This window comes from Phaseolus vulgaris, chromosome 7 (assembly GCF_051622355.1).
Source record: "Phaseolus vulgaris cultivar YP4 chromosome 7, ASM5162235v1, whole genome shotgun sequence".
Lineage (NCBI taxonomy): Eukaryota > Viridiplantae > Streptophyta > Magnoliopsida > Fabales > Fabaceae > Phaseolus > Phaseolus vulgaris.
In genome coordinates, this window is record NC_143504.1 from 5,643,911 (window position 1) to 5,661,954 (window position 18,044).

General features: G+C 28.7%; 1 protein-coding gene across 2 annotated transcripts; it reads left to right on the forward strand.

Moving 5' to 3' along the window:
* The first annotated feature begins 4,783 nt into the window (after positions 1–4,783).
* LOC137827834 (protein tesmin/TSO1-like CXC 2) lies at positions 4,784–10,522 on the forward strand. 2 transcript variants are annotated; one of them, XM_068634186.1, is made up of 10 exons: positions 4,784–5,032; positions 5,660–5,820; positions 5,933–6,659; positions 7,098–7,570; positions 7,674–7,748; positions 9,019–9,199; positions 9,278–9,373; positions 9,455–9,521; positions 9,652–9,805; positions 9,887–10,522. In XM_068634186.1, exons 1-10 carry the CDS (start codon positions 4,982–4,984, stop codon positions 10,215–10,217), a joined length of 2,316 nt encoding a protein of 771 aa, XP_068490287.1. In that variant the 5' UTR covers positions 4,784–4,981; the 3' UTR covers positions 10,218–10,522. The 2 variants fall into 2 exon arrangements, with proteins under 2 accessions (XP_068490287.1, XP_068490288.1); XM_068634187.1 differs by having other exon boundaries at positions 7,680–7,748.
* Positions 10,523–18,044: the final 7,522 nt, after the last annotated feature.

Sequence of the window (18,044 nt, forward strand, 5' to 3'; positions counted from 1 at the left end):
TTAAATTAAGTCTCACGACTAAACAAGACCCTTTTAATGACTTTGAAACTGGCTTAAGGTCCACTTGCCCTATCGAAGGAGGGGTACTCCATCTTTGAAAGGGAATGAATATGTGACAGTGGATTAGGGTAGTGACATTCTCGAAACAGCTACACACATAAGGAACATCTTAATTCAACATATCTTATCGCATAAATCTATTACTTTATTTAACCAGTTAATATGACAATAAATTGAATATTTTAATATGAATAATATATTATTTATTCTTATTTTTTAAATCATAAATATCTTTATAATATTTTTTACTATCAAACATAATTTAATCATTATATGAATCATAATTTACAAAATTAATTTATGTGGTCATTATCTTTGGTTTAATCTAAAATATAATTAAAACATACCAGTAACCGATGGTTACCAGACATTAATATTCCTATTTTGTTAATGTAAAGTATCGAAGAGAGCGCAAAGAACGAACACACCACATCAAGTAGCGTTATTTCTTGGTTGTCTTACCTTTCCGATTTCGCAGTGTCTCCAATAAATTTGCAATTATGTTTAATCATAACTTAATATTTTTGTTTTTTATTAAATTTAAATATTAAGAAGAAACGCTTTTGAAAATGAAGATTAGGAATTCAACTCATTTATTATAAAATTTTATTATGGTTATTAGTTTGATGATGATTAAGATAAAAAAATTATTTTTAAATTAAGTTTGTTTTTACTTATAAAATATAACTTTAGAAGGAAAATATAGAAAAAAATTGTATAAAATATATAAAGAAAAAATAAGAAAAACAATACGTTAGACGATTGTTGTTACTTGAAGTGTCAACCTAAATGTCAAGTTGCATAATGATAATTTTTATAAAAAAAAAAATAAAAAAAAATAAAGAGTCAGGTCTTCTTTTTACATAAAACTGAAAAAGAAACTTAAAATATATTAAACATATTATCAATTACGTTGGGATTTTTTTCTACCTTTGGGATATTCAGTATGATTAAATAATTAATTATATCTCGAGTTATGAAATTTTTTTCAAATATTTTAAACGTAATAATGAATAAAATAATAATAATATATAAAAATAAAATAATATTATATTATATTATAATAAAAATATTTTCCTCTTATTTTTTTTCTTTTATTTCAAACAACTTTCATCTCCGTTTATTTATTTCCCCTCCTCTTTTTTCATTTTTTATTATATCAATTTACATCATTCAATTAAAACAAGACTTATATATTTGTTTTTCTATACGTAAAGTATAATTATTTCAATATTGTAATTTTAAATTAAATGTATAATTTTAAAATTATTAATATTTATATTTTAGTTATTTGATTAAATTATTTTCGTTATTTTTAATTCAATATAAGCTAGTGATTATTTCAAATTAAGGTTAAAGTTTATTGAAAAGTTCAGGGACTACTTTTTTATTGCAGACTTCATCCAAGCTTCAAGTCAAAATTATCCATTGTTCTTTGATTTATTTGGAAGAATAGAAACAAAAAAGTGTGGAATGGTTTGAAAATGGTTCCTTCTTCATCATTTGATGTTGGTATCAAGTTTTTCTTTTAATGGAACTCGGCTAGACATCCAATGCAAAATAGTTATTTTCCTACTTATGAATCATTAGAGTAGATCATATTGCATTAGTAAAAAAAAAATATGACAACTTTATTTTATTAAGACATTAAAAAATGTAGGATGTTATTTTTATTTTTTTAGGAAAAACATGCAATTTTATATTACATAAATTATTTTATTACCACATTAAATAATTTAAAAAGAGAATATGATGTTTTTTTAGTATTTTTTTTTATTTTAATTTGGAAAAGTTAGATTTCTAGACTTCTATTAATTTTTTTAAAAAAAAATTAACAACTATTTTCTTTTGAAAACATTGTTTTTTATTTTTATAAAAGAACATTAATCAAATACGTTTTTTTTTTCATGTTATTAGAAAATTAATGTATTTTTCTTAAATCAAACCTTTTGTAAAGATAAGAAACCTTGTAAAGATTTCAAACAACACCATGTGCCAATTTGTTTATTTAAATCTTCTACACAAAATATCACAATTTTAAAATACTTCATTATAGAAGTTAATTATATTTTTGAAATAAAAGTTAATTTCAATTATATATTGTTTAGAACTGGAGATAATTATAAAAATTAAGTTTATGACCCACACTAAGTTTGATAACCTAATTTTTTACATTTTATTGGAAGATTTGAGTTTTGATTCACATACATTTTAAAAAAAGAGATAAGAAAAAGAAAGTTTATGAAAAAATTAAATATAATTTATAATTTTATCTTTTTAAAACTTTTCTGCTGAACTTTTACTAAATTAAAACATATTATATCCTTCACTTGAAATACCAAATACTTTTGTGACTTTCTTTGAGTTTTAATAAATAGAGTTAAATATCAAGGTTATCAAGGTTTTGTAATCAAATCTTAGAATTTAAAGTAGATAAGAGTTAAAATAGTGGTAACTAATTCAATATACATCTATAAAAAAAATTTATTAATAATAAAAACTATTTTATATATTAATAAAATTTTCGTAGTCTTTAGTCAATAGATTAATTATAATTAATGATTTTTTTTAGTAATAATGATAAAGTAAGATTATCTAAATTCGAGATGAAATCAACATGTGTGATGAATTGTTTTTTAACAATAATTAAACTATATGACAGGGTATATTAAGTCATTAAGTAAAAATTATTCAATCACATGAGTTAAAATGTTACTGAGAAGGTAAAAAATGTTTATACACCAAAATCATCAAGTAAGTGTATGAATTATCTTAATCTCAACTTTGATAATCTTTAATAGAGTATTTTAATATTAATGTCCTTTCTCAAAGACATTATTTGATAATTACATGTCAATGTCATATAATGATATGTGATTAATGATTCTAATATTAAACCATAACAGCAATAAAATATCAACTTCTCACAATCAATTCATTTAGATAAAATATAAAATTCTTCATAAAAAATAAAATAAATTTTATGTAATTTGTTTTTTTTTTTCTTCATTTATTACTCTTGGCATCCTAGTGGTTAACCAACTTTTTTTTCTATGATTAAAACATACTATCCATAGTAAACATTGGTCATGAAAATTTGAAAGTAATGTTTTTAATGTATGATGATATAACAATTAATAATGTAAATTGAATTTTGTAACTGTTGTTTAATGTACATTTCTTTTTACTGCTTGTATGTTTATGTTTGTGAACTGTCTACTCTTCATTATTTAGAAAAGTTATCCATTATGTAAGGTTCAAAGAGTTTTTATTATACAATTATAATAATATATTTTTATAGTTATTTTTCATAGATATTTCATTACAAATTTACTTTTATTGTGATAAAAACTGCAAGTATTTTAATTATAAAGTTATAACATTATAAAAACTAACAAAATAATATCTTTATGATTTTTCCATCCGTACAATTTTTACAATTTCAATATAAATTTCCAAAATACTTTTTAATTTTAACAAATATTATAGTAATTACTTTTACTTTTTTTATTTTTTACCATGAAAACATGTCTACATCAACTCTCATTTTCACTACTAAAATATAATTTAATTAATACATGCATAAGTAAAATATATTAAATGTAATTTATCTGAAAATCTCAAAACTCTTAATTTTATATTTTATTTATAAAATTTTAAAATTCTAACTCAATTTACTTAGTCAATTCAACTTGTTCATGTCTAAGTTTATTTGAATTGGATTTAATACATATTCAACCTAATACAAATACTATTCTGTCTAAATTATAGATAAAGTACAATTAGATATAATTTATATGAATAGGGAAACTTTCTAATAAGAATTATATATATATATATATATATATATTTATATTGATTAGAATAAGTTATACAGTAGTAAAAATGACCGAGTTTTTGTTTTTAATAACGCACGTCATTATCATATAATGCTGCCACTGGTTTCATGTGATAATTGGAATTTGATGCTTTTATCACTGCACACTAAACCACAAAAATCTACTCACCAAGCAATGAAAATAAAAAATAATACAAATATAATAACCAGTGTCAGAAATAAGAAAGAAACGTTTCAAGAAAAAAAAAATGTTGATTTAAGTATAGTGAAAACCGGGTACAACTTTCAGTGTACCAGATTCATTTTTACTAGTTTGTATAATAAGTAGTCAAGAAAAAAAAAACCTCATTATTAGCACAGTTTCAGTCAATGATATAATCATAATGGAATATTACATTTTTATCTCAATGTACCTGTATACTACTCTTTAATCTTGTTCAATTAGAAAGAGTAAATAAAGTCCTAGAAAAATAGAACACTAGAACTTTCAAATAAGTCAGAAAAAATATAATTTCAACTACTCAAATAGTATATAAATTGATATATACTAAAAGTATTTTATTCTATCAATTACACATAAGTTTAAGGAATTTATAATAATACATTAATATGTTAAATATAAGGGAAACTACACTATAAATTTATGACATATTTTACAGTTTTATTCTATTATTTAATTACATATGATCATGAATAATAAATTTTATTGATTTGTTAACTTTATTTATTATTTACCTTAAAAAGTTACAGAATCAATAGTTTTGATTGATTTCTGAGGTAAAATTGGTTTAGACTATAAATAATCAGAAAAATATAAAATTTATTAGCATTAAACTGAAAATAAAAAATTTGACCAAATAATAATAGTGTTAGCACAGTAACTGTAGAAGGATGAATTAATAATAGGAGAAGGTGAGGGTGGTAGGGACGGGGAGAGAGAGACTTGGTTCTCCCGCCTATTGAATTCTTGAATCCCTGAAACAGTAAAGTAAGCAAACCCCTCTTTTTCACACACACACCACTCTCAGTCTCAGAGAGAGGATCGAATGTTGTTGATTCTTCTTCTCTCCCTTTCTGCTGCAAATGGACACGCCGGATAGGAGCAAGATCAACACCCCTCTTTCCCAGTTTGAGGTTTACCTTCCTCATTCACTTTCTTCTTTCTACCTGCTTCACTTTCTCTCAATTTTACTATTTTTTTAGGTTAAATTTGTTTTCTGTTAATTCATGTTGAAGTGCTAGTGAAAGGTTCAGTTTCTGTGTTCTAGATCGTTCCCCATGTTCAATTCGACACTTTCTGTGCCTGCAACCAATTTGGGAAAGTTGTTTTTTTGTTGGCTTAATTTTTTGTGGTTGTTCCCCAGAGTGTATGCCTGTGAGGGAAGTTAAGTTTCTAACCCCAGATTCGACTTTTACTGAAGTTTATATTGATTTTCTTTTTCCAAATATGTTAAAATATGGTATTTAGGTTGTCATTTTAGGTTTTTTCTATCTTCTGTTTTGTGGTCAATGGCCATTTTGTTGTGGGTTCTGCGCTTGAAAGGATTTAGGCTTTCGTTTTTGGTTAATCTGCACAATTTCAAGCTGTTATGAAAGCAATCTGTGTGTGATCTGGTTTGTTATTCCATTCTTTGGTAAGCTATTTCCTGATTTGTCCTGGTCTGTCTTAATGCAACATTGGATGAACTTTTGTGATTTGCATGCATAGTTTTGCTTTGCTTCTCCGGGTTTAAACATATTTCTATGCTTGGTGATATGCAGGATTCACCTGTATTTAACTATATCAGTAATCTATCTCCTATAGAGCCCGTTAAGTCTGTTCACATTACTCAGACCTTCAATTCGCTCAGCTTTTCATCCCCTCCTTCTGTTTTCACATCACCCCATGTCAACTGTCACAGGGAATCCAGATTCCTCAGGAGGTAACTAACTTTTTTTCTTGTTTGCTGCTTTTGATGACTGCAAGTGACATTGGTCTGTACAGAATTGTGGATGTTTTAGTGACATGATTGTGTTTGTTCTCTGATTTTTTAGGCATAACCTTTTGGACGCATCCAAACCCAAGGGTTCATCTGAAGATATAAATAATGTTTATTTATGTGAAAAGACTCCAGCAGATTCATCTCAGCCATGTCATGAATCAAGTGAGCCGCAGGAAAATACCAATCCAAATATTTCCATAAGAGATGCCTCAAACGAGCTATGTAATGAAAACCCAAATATCTCAGTTGAGGTCCCACAAGGCCTAAAATATAATTTGGCTAGCCCAGGGTATGATCCTGTGATCTCTGCTGATGAGGCTGACTCTCTTTTGGAACTGCCGGGCAAGCCAGGATCAGATGTTGCCTATGTTCCAGATGACTCTGAAAAGAATTCAATTGAGGGTGAAATGCATCCTCCAGGGTTATGTCAAAATGAGGAAAAAATTGAAGGCCCGGATTGTGGTGTGGATGATTTAATTACTGAAGCCTCTGATCTGTTAATGTTTAGTCCCCCAAATTTGACAGAAGCTTTTAAGGATATAAATAAACAATTAAATCCTTCTACAAAGCTTACCAATTTTAGGACTTTGTTACAACAATCTGCCACCAATGATGGTCAACAAATGCACATTGTTGATGCAGTTGCTTCTGGTTCAGAACATGAAATTGAAAATCATCCTTGTGAACCTGGAGCAGCCACAGACACAGTTCAGAGACAGGACAATCATAGCAATGTTGCTTTGGTGGCTAGCAATCCAACTGAGAAAATGGATGATAAGGTAGGAAAATGAAGTCTGTTTCACTTGCAGTGAACCGTGTGTATGAGAACTTTTCTTACACATGGTTAGATGTTTCATGAATTCATGTTATAAAGACTTTAATCTTGATTACTGTTCATATCCACTATCACACACTTGATTATATTTGTAACTTAATTCATGCATTGTTTATATATGAAATTTACAACTCTAGGAAAATATTGTATGACTGTTGGTTGTAGTCACTCATTACTTTTAAAGCACATCCTATAAAAATGAATCATTATTTTGACCTTTTGCACATTTTGCATTCCCAAACATGTGTCACAGTGGAGTGATACACAATTTTGTATATTATGGTTTACAAAATTTTGATGAGAGTTGAATATTTTTCTGTGTCATTATGTTTACTGGTGAACACATCAATCAATCTAAAATTACTTTTGTCTTTGTATTCAGCTTCTTTATGTGACACACCGTGGTATACGGAGACGCTGTCTAGATTTTGAGATGGCCAGTGTGCAAAGGAAGAACCTAGATGGTAAATCACACACCAATTCTAGTACAGAAAAGTCTGATGAGATGGATGTTAGTAAAGGAAAGCAAGTGCTCCCCATAAAACATAGTGGGGATTCACGGAAGTGTGTTTTGCCTGGAATTGGTTTGCACTTGAATGCACTTGCAACCTTAAATGATTGCAAAAACATAAAAATTGAGAAGTTGCTAGCTGGAAGGCAACCTAACATGCCCAGCTCCTCTTCATCCGTGCAACTTTCTGCAAGCCAAGAACATCAACTAGCGTTGGTGCCTGCATCAGTGGAAAAAGATTTGGAGCCATCAGAGAATGAAGTTCAGCCTGGTGAAGATTGTACCCAGCCTTTGCTTCTCATGGCTGGTGAAGATTTCCAGCAGAATAGTCCAAAAAGGAAAAGGCAAGTACAGTTTCTGATTATCTAGTCTGCTTGATTACCTTCATTCGATTATATTTTAGCTTTTCCTTTCTTCATTAGTTTGGTACTAAAGCTAGATTCACAGGCGCAGGTTAGAACCAGATGGGGAAGGGGAGTCTTGCAAGCGTTGTAATTGTAAGAAATCAAAGTGTTTAAAGCTGTAAGTTCAAAGAAAAACTCCTCTTTTCTTTTGGGTTGGCATACTATCTCATTCTGCAACGACCTTTGATTTTTGTATTTTCTTTTAACGAACTGGTTTATTGTCATTTGATTTACTGTGTCTACTTCTTTTTTCATGAAGTTATGGCGTGATTGAGTTCTGGCTGTTGAAGACTTAGATGTAGACTTTCACTGAACTTATTTGTTGAATTAATTAAGTCCTCTAGATAATGCCTTTGTCGAAGTTGCATATACACCTAGAAATATAGTGTGCAAAATTCCAATCCACACTGCAAGAAATGCTGCTTAATATTGCCACTTGGCCTTTCCTTATGTTAAATGTTATCTGAAATTACTCAAGTGACTTGTTAGGAAGTATTGACAGCCAGATATTATCTGAAATCACTCAATTGACTTGTTAGGAAGTATTGACAGCCTAAATATGGAGAGGGACAGTAGGTTGTTAAAGGGAGCTATTGGGTTGCATAAATACAATGATTGTTCTAGGAGGTGCTATATATAATGGTTTGTAAATATGCAAGTCTTGGTAATCAGATTATGTACGCTCCTTTCAGTTCTGTCCTAAAAAGATTGGCTAGAACTTTTAAGGATTGACCTAGTTGTTTTGCATAAATAATGCTTACCTTTGTGTAAGCAGTCAGGTTTTAATTTGGGCTTCACCTGCCTCTTGAAATACTGAAATGCAACAGCTAAACATTTAGCTCAGCAGTTGATCTGGTTTCAGGGAGTAAAAGTCCTCCTGACAGATGGCATCTTAGTCAAAATGATTTAAAAAGGTTATCTTTTGAATTGAAAATGTACTTTTCTAAATTTTATCATCCAGGAAGTATGCTTTTGTGAATAACTTCTTTTCTTTGAACTTATGTTGGTGCTGCTATGATTTTCCATAGCCATTTCTATCGTGTTTAGTTTAACATGATTTAATGCGTAATCTCATGCTATTCTCATATAATGTAATTTAGAAAATGCCTTTGACCCCCAGTCTCTTTGACTAAAACTTCAAAAAAATGTCAGCTACGGTTTGTATCCTCTAATTTAAAATTATTTCTGCCAAGTAAATGTGTGTCAGGTATCCAAGTTATATTGGCTTTGCTTATGGACTTATGATGAACATGAATCTTCACAATTTCCTTGAGCTTTGTGAATACTGTGTTCTCTTACTGTTACAATTAAAATATTGGGACATGAAAGATTGGGATGAAATCTGGCTTTGATGTCTTTCTAATTAAGCTTTTATTTTTTTTTATCAGTTATTGTGAGTGCTTTGCTGCGGGAGTCTACTGCATAGAGCCATGTTCATGTCGTGATTGCTTCAACAAGCCTATTCATGTTGATACCGTTCTTCAAACTCGCCAGCAGATTGAGTCTCGAAATCCACTTGCTTTTGCTCCTAAAGTCATACGGAGTTCTGATTCTGTGCCTGAAATTGGGGTCAGAAAATAAAATTTAGCTTTATTTTTCACTCAAATTTAAACCACGTTTCTCCTATATCAATTATTTTCCTTGCAGGATGACCCTAACAAAACTCCAGCTTCAGCCCGACACAAAAGAGGATGTAATTGCAAGAAATCAAGCTGCTTAAAGAAATACTGTGAATGTTATCAGGTTTTCTTCATTGTTATATCATGTATGCCACCCGTTGCAGTTTTAACTTGAATTACAAACAGCTATTACTTTGTTTTGAAGGGTGGTGTTGGTTGCTCCATAAGCTGCAGATGTGAAGGATGCAAGAACACATATGGTAGAAAGGATGGTAAGTCTCGTACATTACCAATCAAAACCATCAACTTTGCTCTTTAAATCTCTATTCTCTATATTACTCTTCTAAAAATTGTTTTCTGTTAGGGGTAATATTTTATGGCAACTTCTTTTTTTATGTTCAGGTTCTGTTCCTTCTGGAATAGAAGCCAAGCCCGAAGAAGAAACAGAAGCATGTGAAAAGGGTGTGATGGAAAATGCTTCACATAAAACTGAAACACAGAATATTGAAAACCATCCAGACCATGCTCTTCCTACAACACCATTACGTATTTCCAGGTTTGATATGCTGTGTTTTTGTCAGCTGACGATGATAAAAATTTTGCCCGTTATTTATGTTGGTTCATTTTTATGTTACAGATCATTGCTCCCATTACCCTTTTCATCAAAGGGCAAGCCACCGAGATCTTTTGTTACTACCATCTCCAGTTCTGGATTGTTTGTGAGCCAAAAGCTCGGGAAATCAAGTGCTCCGCGGTCTCAACCTAAATTTGACAAGCCTTTACAAACTGTTCCGGATGATGACTCTCCTGTCACCTGCATCAAAACTTCTTCTCCAAATGGCAAGAGGATCTCCTCTCCTAATTGTGACGTGGGATCATCTCCTACTCGCAGAGGTGGGAGGAAGTTGATTTTACAATCTATCCCTTCCTTTCCTTCTCTCACCCCTCACAATCTTCGGAGTGACTGAGGATCTAATCTTCTCAAGTTAGCCCCTTGGTTCACGGGTCCAGTTTGTTGCAGTTGGAGCTGTATGCGTAGGTGAATGGATGTACATGATTGAGCTCTATTTTACTTTCGTAATAATTTGTTGCTTTCATTTCCTAATGTACAACTTCACTTCAGTTGTATAATATCTTAACGACTGGTTATCATCTATCCTAAGAGTACTTGGAGAATGATTTGTTATTAAGTCCCTATTGGTCGTGTTAGACTATTCCTTTTGAACAGCAATTTGATTTGTTACATGAAGTAAATGTGGTTGGTGCCGTGGAATCCAATTTAGCATGGTTTAGTTTTCAATTACAATTTCATTATTGTATTGGTGAATTCTGCTCCTTCAGGGGAATAAAATATTAGATCCAATATTTTTATAAGGTGGCATGTTACTAGCAACTTAGCACCATTTAATCTGGAATATCAATGATATATGAGAATCCCTGTAATGAAAGCTTAATCCTGGTTTTCTTGAATTTAAATGTTTGACTGGAAGTTACTTTGAGTAACCGCTAATCATTCTTAAATGTCTTTATAATCAAATAGCATTTTCTTTCCTTTTCCTAAACGAATCAACGACTATAGAGAAGACATAGGAGTCAGATACAAGGAAGGACATGGACGAGGTAAGGGGATGCCTAATACCATAGTCCATTCCTGACACCTCTCATTGCCTTTTTCTCATTCTTTCGTGATAACCAGGAATAGGAGTAATAGGCTTACAGTAGTTGTTTTTTTTTCCTAGTGGAATACATTAAAACAAAACTTTATATTATAGATTTTTTTTCATATTCCAGAATCTTAATTTTAGGAAAACTTGAATATTCAAGAAAATTATGAAATAGAAACCAATTTTTAGAAACAAAAATAATTAGTTGTTATAGTGACTAAATTATCGACTATTTTAGTAATAAAAAAAATTTGATTTCTAAATTAGTTTCTATTATTGTTAAATGGTTTCTAAATTGGTATCTAATTAGCAATCCAGTTTTTGCTAACAAATTTAGAATATAAATAATTGATAGTTAAAACCTTGATAGCTAATTAGATACCCATTTAGAAACTATTTAACAATAATAGAAACTAACCATTTTTTTTAGTTTCTAAAATAGTCTCTAATTTAGTCAATATAACAACTAATTATTTTTTGTTTCTAAAAATTGATTTTATTTTATGATTTTCTTTTTGTGATTGAGAAATATTTATACAAGTGTTTTAGAAATAAAAGAGTTATATGATATTTTTATGATAAAATCTTTAATCATCACCACATTAAAATTTAATAATATATATATATATATATTAGTAATATATTAAATTTAAGAAAGTTGGATTCACAGCTCCGAATAAATGTTTTTATGGAAAAATTAAAACTTTTCCAGGAAATTTATGACGGCTGTTTTTTAAGAGATAAACTAAACATGAGAAAAATATTGCAGATATTTAATATTAACAATTAAATTGATCAATTTTTGTTACCCGTGATAAATTAGTTTATTTTTACAGCATGATAGTAGAGCGAATGCATCCTTTTGTTCGGTTCCATAACAAAAATGTAAGTAAATATGCATGGTAACAGAAAAAATACTTACATTCTTTTCTTTTTTTTAAGTCGAAGAAGAAGCTTATAAAAAATAATAATAATAATAGTAATAATAATAATAATAATAATAATAATAATAATAATAATAATAATAATAATAATAATAGAAAGAAAAAAGAGAGAGAAAAAGTCGCTAAATAAAAATTAAAGTAACAGTACTGGGCTTATCAATTAAGGAATATGAGAATGAATAAAAAAAGAAGGAATAATTTTGATCTGCCTTCTTCCTTTTTCATCGAGAAATATTTAATTTAATGAAAATATTAATTTATTCAACAAATATGATAGCTGGTTTAATGCTAAATATTTTGTTTTGCTTCAAAGTTCAATGGGTTGGGGACGTTTAAAAAAATCATTTAAATTTAAAAATGTGATATTTTAGTAATTTAATAGATTTGTGAAGGATTTTAAGATTTTTCTTTACTATGACGACAATGAGATTAAAATATATGATCCTATAAGACTATCTAAATCTCTCCTCGGTTTGATAGTAAGAGGATTAATAATGAAGAACTCCTTTATAAAGTTTTATACAAGTTTTTGTAGGATTCATATGAAGACCTATATCTAATTTATTTTTTTATTTAAGAAATTTAATTGGATTTCATATGTTACTCCACATATTTTATTATTTTAAATTAAAACAATTCCAAATTATAATAATCAATAAATTAAAAATCAGATAAATACATTATACTACTTTTAGTTAACAATAACTTTTTTTTATAATATGTTTTATGTTAGATATTACTGTGTAACTTGACATTCCAGATAGATTGACAATTCAAGTAATAATAATACATGAAAAAAAATATTATTATTAAAATAAATAAATAAAATACAAAAATACAAAAATATGGAGAATTATATCAAAACTTATATGTTAACAAATAAATAAATTATACATATTCATAAAAAATTATAAGAACAGACTAAATAAAAACTTATTATACCAATGAAATATTTCTCTATTTGTAAATTAATCAACTTATCAACACACATTCTCTTCACAATTGATAATAAATTAAAAATAAGAAAAATATGTAATAATAAATATTTTTTAAAAAAAACTTACACAACATGAAATATCCAAAAGACAATTTTACTTGACATCTAAAAATTATTTAGGACCAAAACGTGTTTAAAGATGGCCCCCAAAGTTAATCAATTTGTCTTTCATACATGTACGCTCTCATTTGAAAATATGTTTTAAAGTCATTGCGATGAGTGATTATTAGAGTACTAGATGTACTAGTGTCTAAATGATCATAAAACCAATTCATAATTACTCTGATATGTGTTTTGTTCATCATAAATAATTATGTTATGCAATATGATGCACATAAACGTGACCTATCTTTCAAGCACGTACTGTGAAGTGAGATTGTAGTACTTTTAAATTTTGCTCAGCATTGAGATAATTATCTCAAATCTCAATATATTTCATTTGCTAGATAGTAATATCTTATATTATATTAGGTTCCATTCATAAAAAATGCACTGCTAATTGTGGATTTACCATGATTATCTCCTGTGACTGTCTCAAGCTATAAGACAATTTTATTTATTTATTTATTTATTTCCAGTACATACAATTAATTGAACCTAATATATAGCAAACCACGTGTCCCCCATTTATAACAGGTAGCTTAAATAATTTTGTTAGATCGTCTTAATTAACCCTGAAAAGTTTCATTGATATCTCCTGCAAATATCTTTAGGCATTATAGTGCAGTGGTCTCACCGATTTGAATAGTGATAATGCACCGTTACAATGGCTAGAGACTCTTCTACCGGTTGCATCCAACTTTGTTTCAATTAATCATCATGGTTGCCCCATTCATCTACAATTTGGAGCAACAATGGTTTTTCATTTCAAACTTTCTCTAAAATCAAACATTTGTATATTCCGCAATTTTACAAAAGTAGTCATCAAAAGTAGTCATCAAGTGTTCCATCATTATCTCCTACACATTTTCAATTACAATTATTAGTTTCGCATTCTCCTCTAATTGAGATTTCATTTCATACTGATTAAATGATTAAAGATTATGACATTTTACGATATATAAATAAGGACAAAATTCATCTTATAAACTAATTTGAGGAAGTTGAACTAAACTTAACTATTTTTAAATCTATTTTAATAAAAATTTGTTGACTTTATAAGTTATCTGTTATCGCTATCAGATCACTTATAAATATATATTTACATACAAATTGACAGTCTCGACATAAGTAATGGAAATCTCACACCAAATTCATAATTTTTTAATAACTAATGTATTTTCTTCTTCTACAAGTTTCCATTCTAACTCTTTATAATAATTTATAATACTTTAAATTGCTCAAATCCATTTGGTGATTGAATAATTCATAAAAAAAAGATGATATATAAATGGTGAGATTTACTTTTTTTGTTCAAGAATGGATGCACTTACGAGGATAACTCATTTTAACCCATCGAACTACTTGCTTGTGTCCATCCTACACTATCATCTTGGTCCCACCGCCATTGCTCACTCTACCTATTCTCCTACGTCAAACCAGACCCTACATCTTCAGTTTATACTTTATTTCACTGCTATTTAATTAACTCCTTTTAGTTATGGGTAGTTGTTTTATGGTATTCAAACACATTATATTTTTTATTGATAATAAATAATTTTAATAAATGAGAGTAATGAGATACTCAATCCATGTAAAACAACTTAATTTTATTAAACATAATAAAATAATATTTGCATCCATTTATATAGTATCAAATGTTTTTATCTTTAATCGGTAGAAAATCTTTAAGATACTTCTTTCCGGTTGAGATTATCAATTTATGTGTAAGACTATATATTCATCGGTGCTCTCACGGTTCAATAACGAATACATGATAAGACTAAAATAAATTTTAAATAATTATTATATCATATTAAAAAGTAAAATTTAAGAATAACTCGTCAAATTATAACTTCATAAGTTATTTAATTTTAGATACTAAATAATATAAAAAATACTTATTTCCACACATGACACAAAATAATAAAGAGACCTTTAAATACATTCAAACTAAAAATACCAAAAAGTCATACCACTCATAGATAAATCAACAATACTTATTGTACGAACAAAACAACTTGCAAAGGATACTCAACAAATTCAAACATCGTATTTACTTGCTTCTACATTATCTTAATATTCATTCATCATATTTACTTTTAAACAGCTTTTATTATTATCACCTTTAATCTTTTGAGGTAAAGATTAAATTCGTTCATGACAACGTGACTGAGGTAATAAATTTTTACATAGTATATAAATTAAATATGAAATTCTTTGTTAAATAGATTATAACCACTCTACCAACTCATTAAATGTATTATTGAATAGTTGAATGCATTATTTTTTATGTTGAAATTGAAATTTCTTTTCACCTCCTTGCCTTAGTTAAGAAAAAAAAAATCATCTTATATCAGCCTAGTGATTGATAGTGACTTTTAGGTTAAAGTTTCTTTCTATGCATTCTTACTTGAGTTATTATCCCTCTTACTCTTTCATTTAACATTTCAGAAGTTTCAAACTATTGCATCAATATCCAATGTTTCTTTCATGTTTACGCTAACCATTTTCTTTTCTAGAACATCATAAATATTAGACGATTGAATATACGTAAGATTAATAAAAAATTCAATATTTCAAAAAAAGCAAAGGAAAAACTATTACATGCTACTTACTTACACAAGCACAATGAACAATTATGAGATGCAGGAATAGAAAATATTATATATATATATATATATTATGATAAGCTAGCTGTTAGCACGTGTGGTGGTGATGAGGAAGAAATGTAAATCTGGATTCCCTTTTTTACAGTATATGCATGCTATTAACTTAGTAATGCATGATCGAAAATGTTAGCATCATCGTCTTCCGATGCTCTTTTTCTCTTTCCCCTAACTTTTAGCATGATACTCTGCAGATTGACGAAGAAGATTTTCAAGTTGATTTAGGGAAAAGTTTTGAGAATGTTTGAGGGAGGGATGTGGCCATGCCTAACACAACCAGTAAGAAACGAAAAAACAATTCTATGATTCATAGCTTTTTATGCAATAGGTAGGAGTGGGACCATATATATGACCTTTTTTTTCTACAAATCCTTTGTGGTTTTGAAAGACCAATTGCACCTGTATATGGTTGGTGGGGGTTGTGCTAGTGAGTGTGAATTAAGAGTCGTAGCTAGGTAGATAAAGCTTTCTTTTCTACGAGAAAATATAAGAAGATATATTATTATTTATTGTGCGTGTGTGGGTGGGTGGAAGAAGATATAAACGTCTCATTCCTCTTTTTTCACGACCAATAATGTTAGAGAGAGGGGAAAAGAGTGGAGAAAGATCACATCATGCGGGTCGGTAATGATGTACAACTTTTACAAGTGTTGGTCTTGAAAGAATGGTAGGTTTGTTTGTTTGGGAGTAACATCTAAAAGAAAGAAAGAAGAATGTTTTGGGATCAAATTAGCTTCCCTCTCCATTATCCAAACTATGAGACTTATCACTTAGATTACACCACTACTTACACTCACTGTTTATCACTAAAACTTATGTTTTATTTTAATATCTAAATAATGTTTATCCATAAAAATAATATTTTGTTTTTATATTGGAAACAAATGGAAACAGTAAATAAATTATGTAGCTCCTCTCAAAAGAGAATAACTTATTATCTCGAATAAAACGATAAAATTGTATATAAATATTATAAACACACTTTAATATACAAATATATTTAGGAATAAGGTCCTTAAAATTGTGTAACAAAAATTCTAATATAAACAACTCAATTTGTTTCCACTTTTAGTTGTATAACAATTTACATTTTCATATACTAACTATAATTATCAGAGTGATATACAAAAAGTTGTATAACAATTTACATTTTCATATACTAACTATAATTATCAGAGTGATATACAAGAAACATGTGATAATTACGTAAAACACATCATTACTTATAAATATTATCATTATAGTTGTGTCATCATGGATGATATGAACGTTAATAAACCTATATTAGTCACACATCATGACTAAATGCAAGATATGTCAAAATGACACTAATTATTTATGACCAGATCATATATACACTCATTAGTATGTCATATATGCAAATTTTGTTCAACTTTTATCCACTTGAAGTCATGTCTACATGTCTAGACAACATTAGAACCAGTATACATTTATTAACGTGAGTTGTATATTTATCATCGTCCCTAAAACAAGATATCACCTCGAGTAACCTCACAACACCCATCAAGGGTCATGCAAAAACCACTTCAAGGCCACCTATTTAGAGTCGAACCTTATATACATATATAACAACACATGCACATGTATATAAGTGATCCCATTAGGATTCACCATTCACAACATCCAAAAATGACATATCTCATGCATACAATACATCGATCATACATCTCGTCATGATTATATACCTTTCATAGTATATGTAGTTATTTATTTCTTTATACAACATATCATTAACAAAACATTTATCATGTGTATAAAAAGCTCAAATATAACATTATATCATTGCTTTTTTTTATCAACAAAGAAACAGTAAATAAATATGGATCACTTGAGCAATCATCTTTACATAAACAATATATGAATCATCTCACTTAAACAAAACATAACCTAAGAACAACATTTTTTTGTTCTTCTCACTCCAACGATCACCTCGTTGCTTAAGTGACAACTTTTTTGTTGGAAATAATCCAACAAGTTTCAAAATATTCATCCACCACCTTAAGACGCTTTAGTGTCCAACAACGCCTAAACGCTCATGCCATTCGTCACATACCAAGACATGTATATATGGCCTTTACACCACGCTTAAGCATACAAAACAACATTAAGCCACATGTTATATCCATTGAGTGTCTAGCACAATGCTTGAGCAATAAACTTCCATAGGAGAGAGAATCGATTCAACATCTCTCTCGCTTAAACTACAAATCATCACTTGATTTGTATGGTTCATCGCTTGAGTGACCAACACGTTGATGATTACTATAATAATTACACACTAGTTGAACCTCACTTGAATAAGAACAAGTTGCTCAAACGATATTAAATTTAAAAATAACGTAAAAGTTTCTTATCATCAACAACAAGTTTATAATATCTAAATTCAATAAATATACCAATT

Coding starts and splice junctions, on each gene's coding strand:
- LOC137827834 (XM_068634186.1), top strand. CDS start 4,982: ATGGACACGCCGGATAGGAGCAAGATCAACACCCCTCTTTCCCAGTTT. Junction 9,200..9,277: donor ATTCTGTGCCTGAAATTGGG/GTCAGAAAATAA, acceptor TTTTCCTTGCAG/GATGACCCTAACAAAACTCC. Junction 9,374..9,454: donor AATACTGTGAATGTTATCAG/GTTTTCTTCATT, acceptor TTTGTTTTGAAG/GGTGGTGTTGGTTGCTCCAT.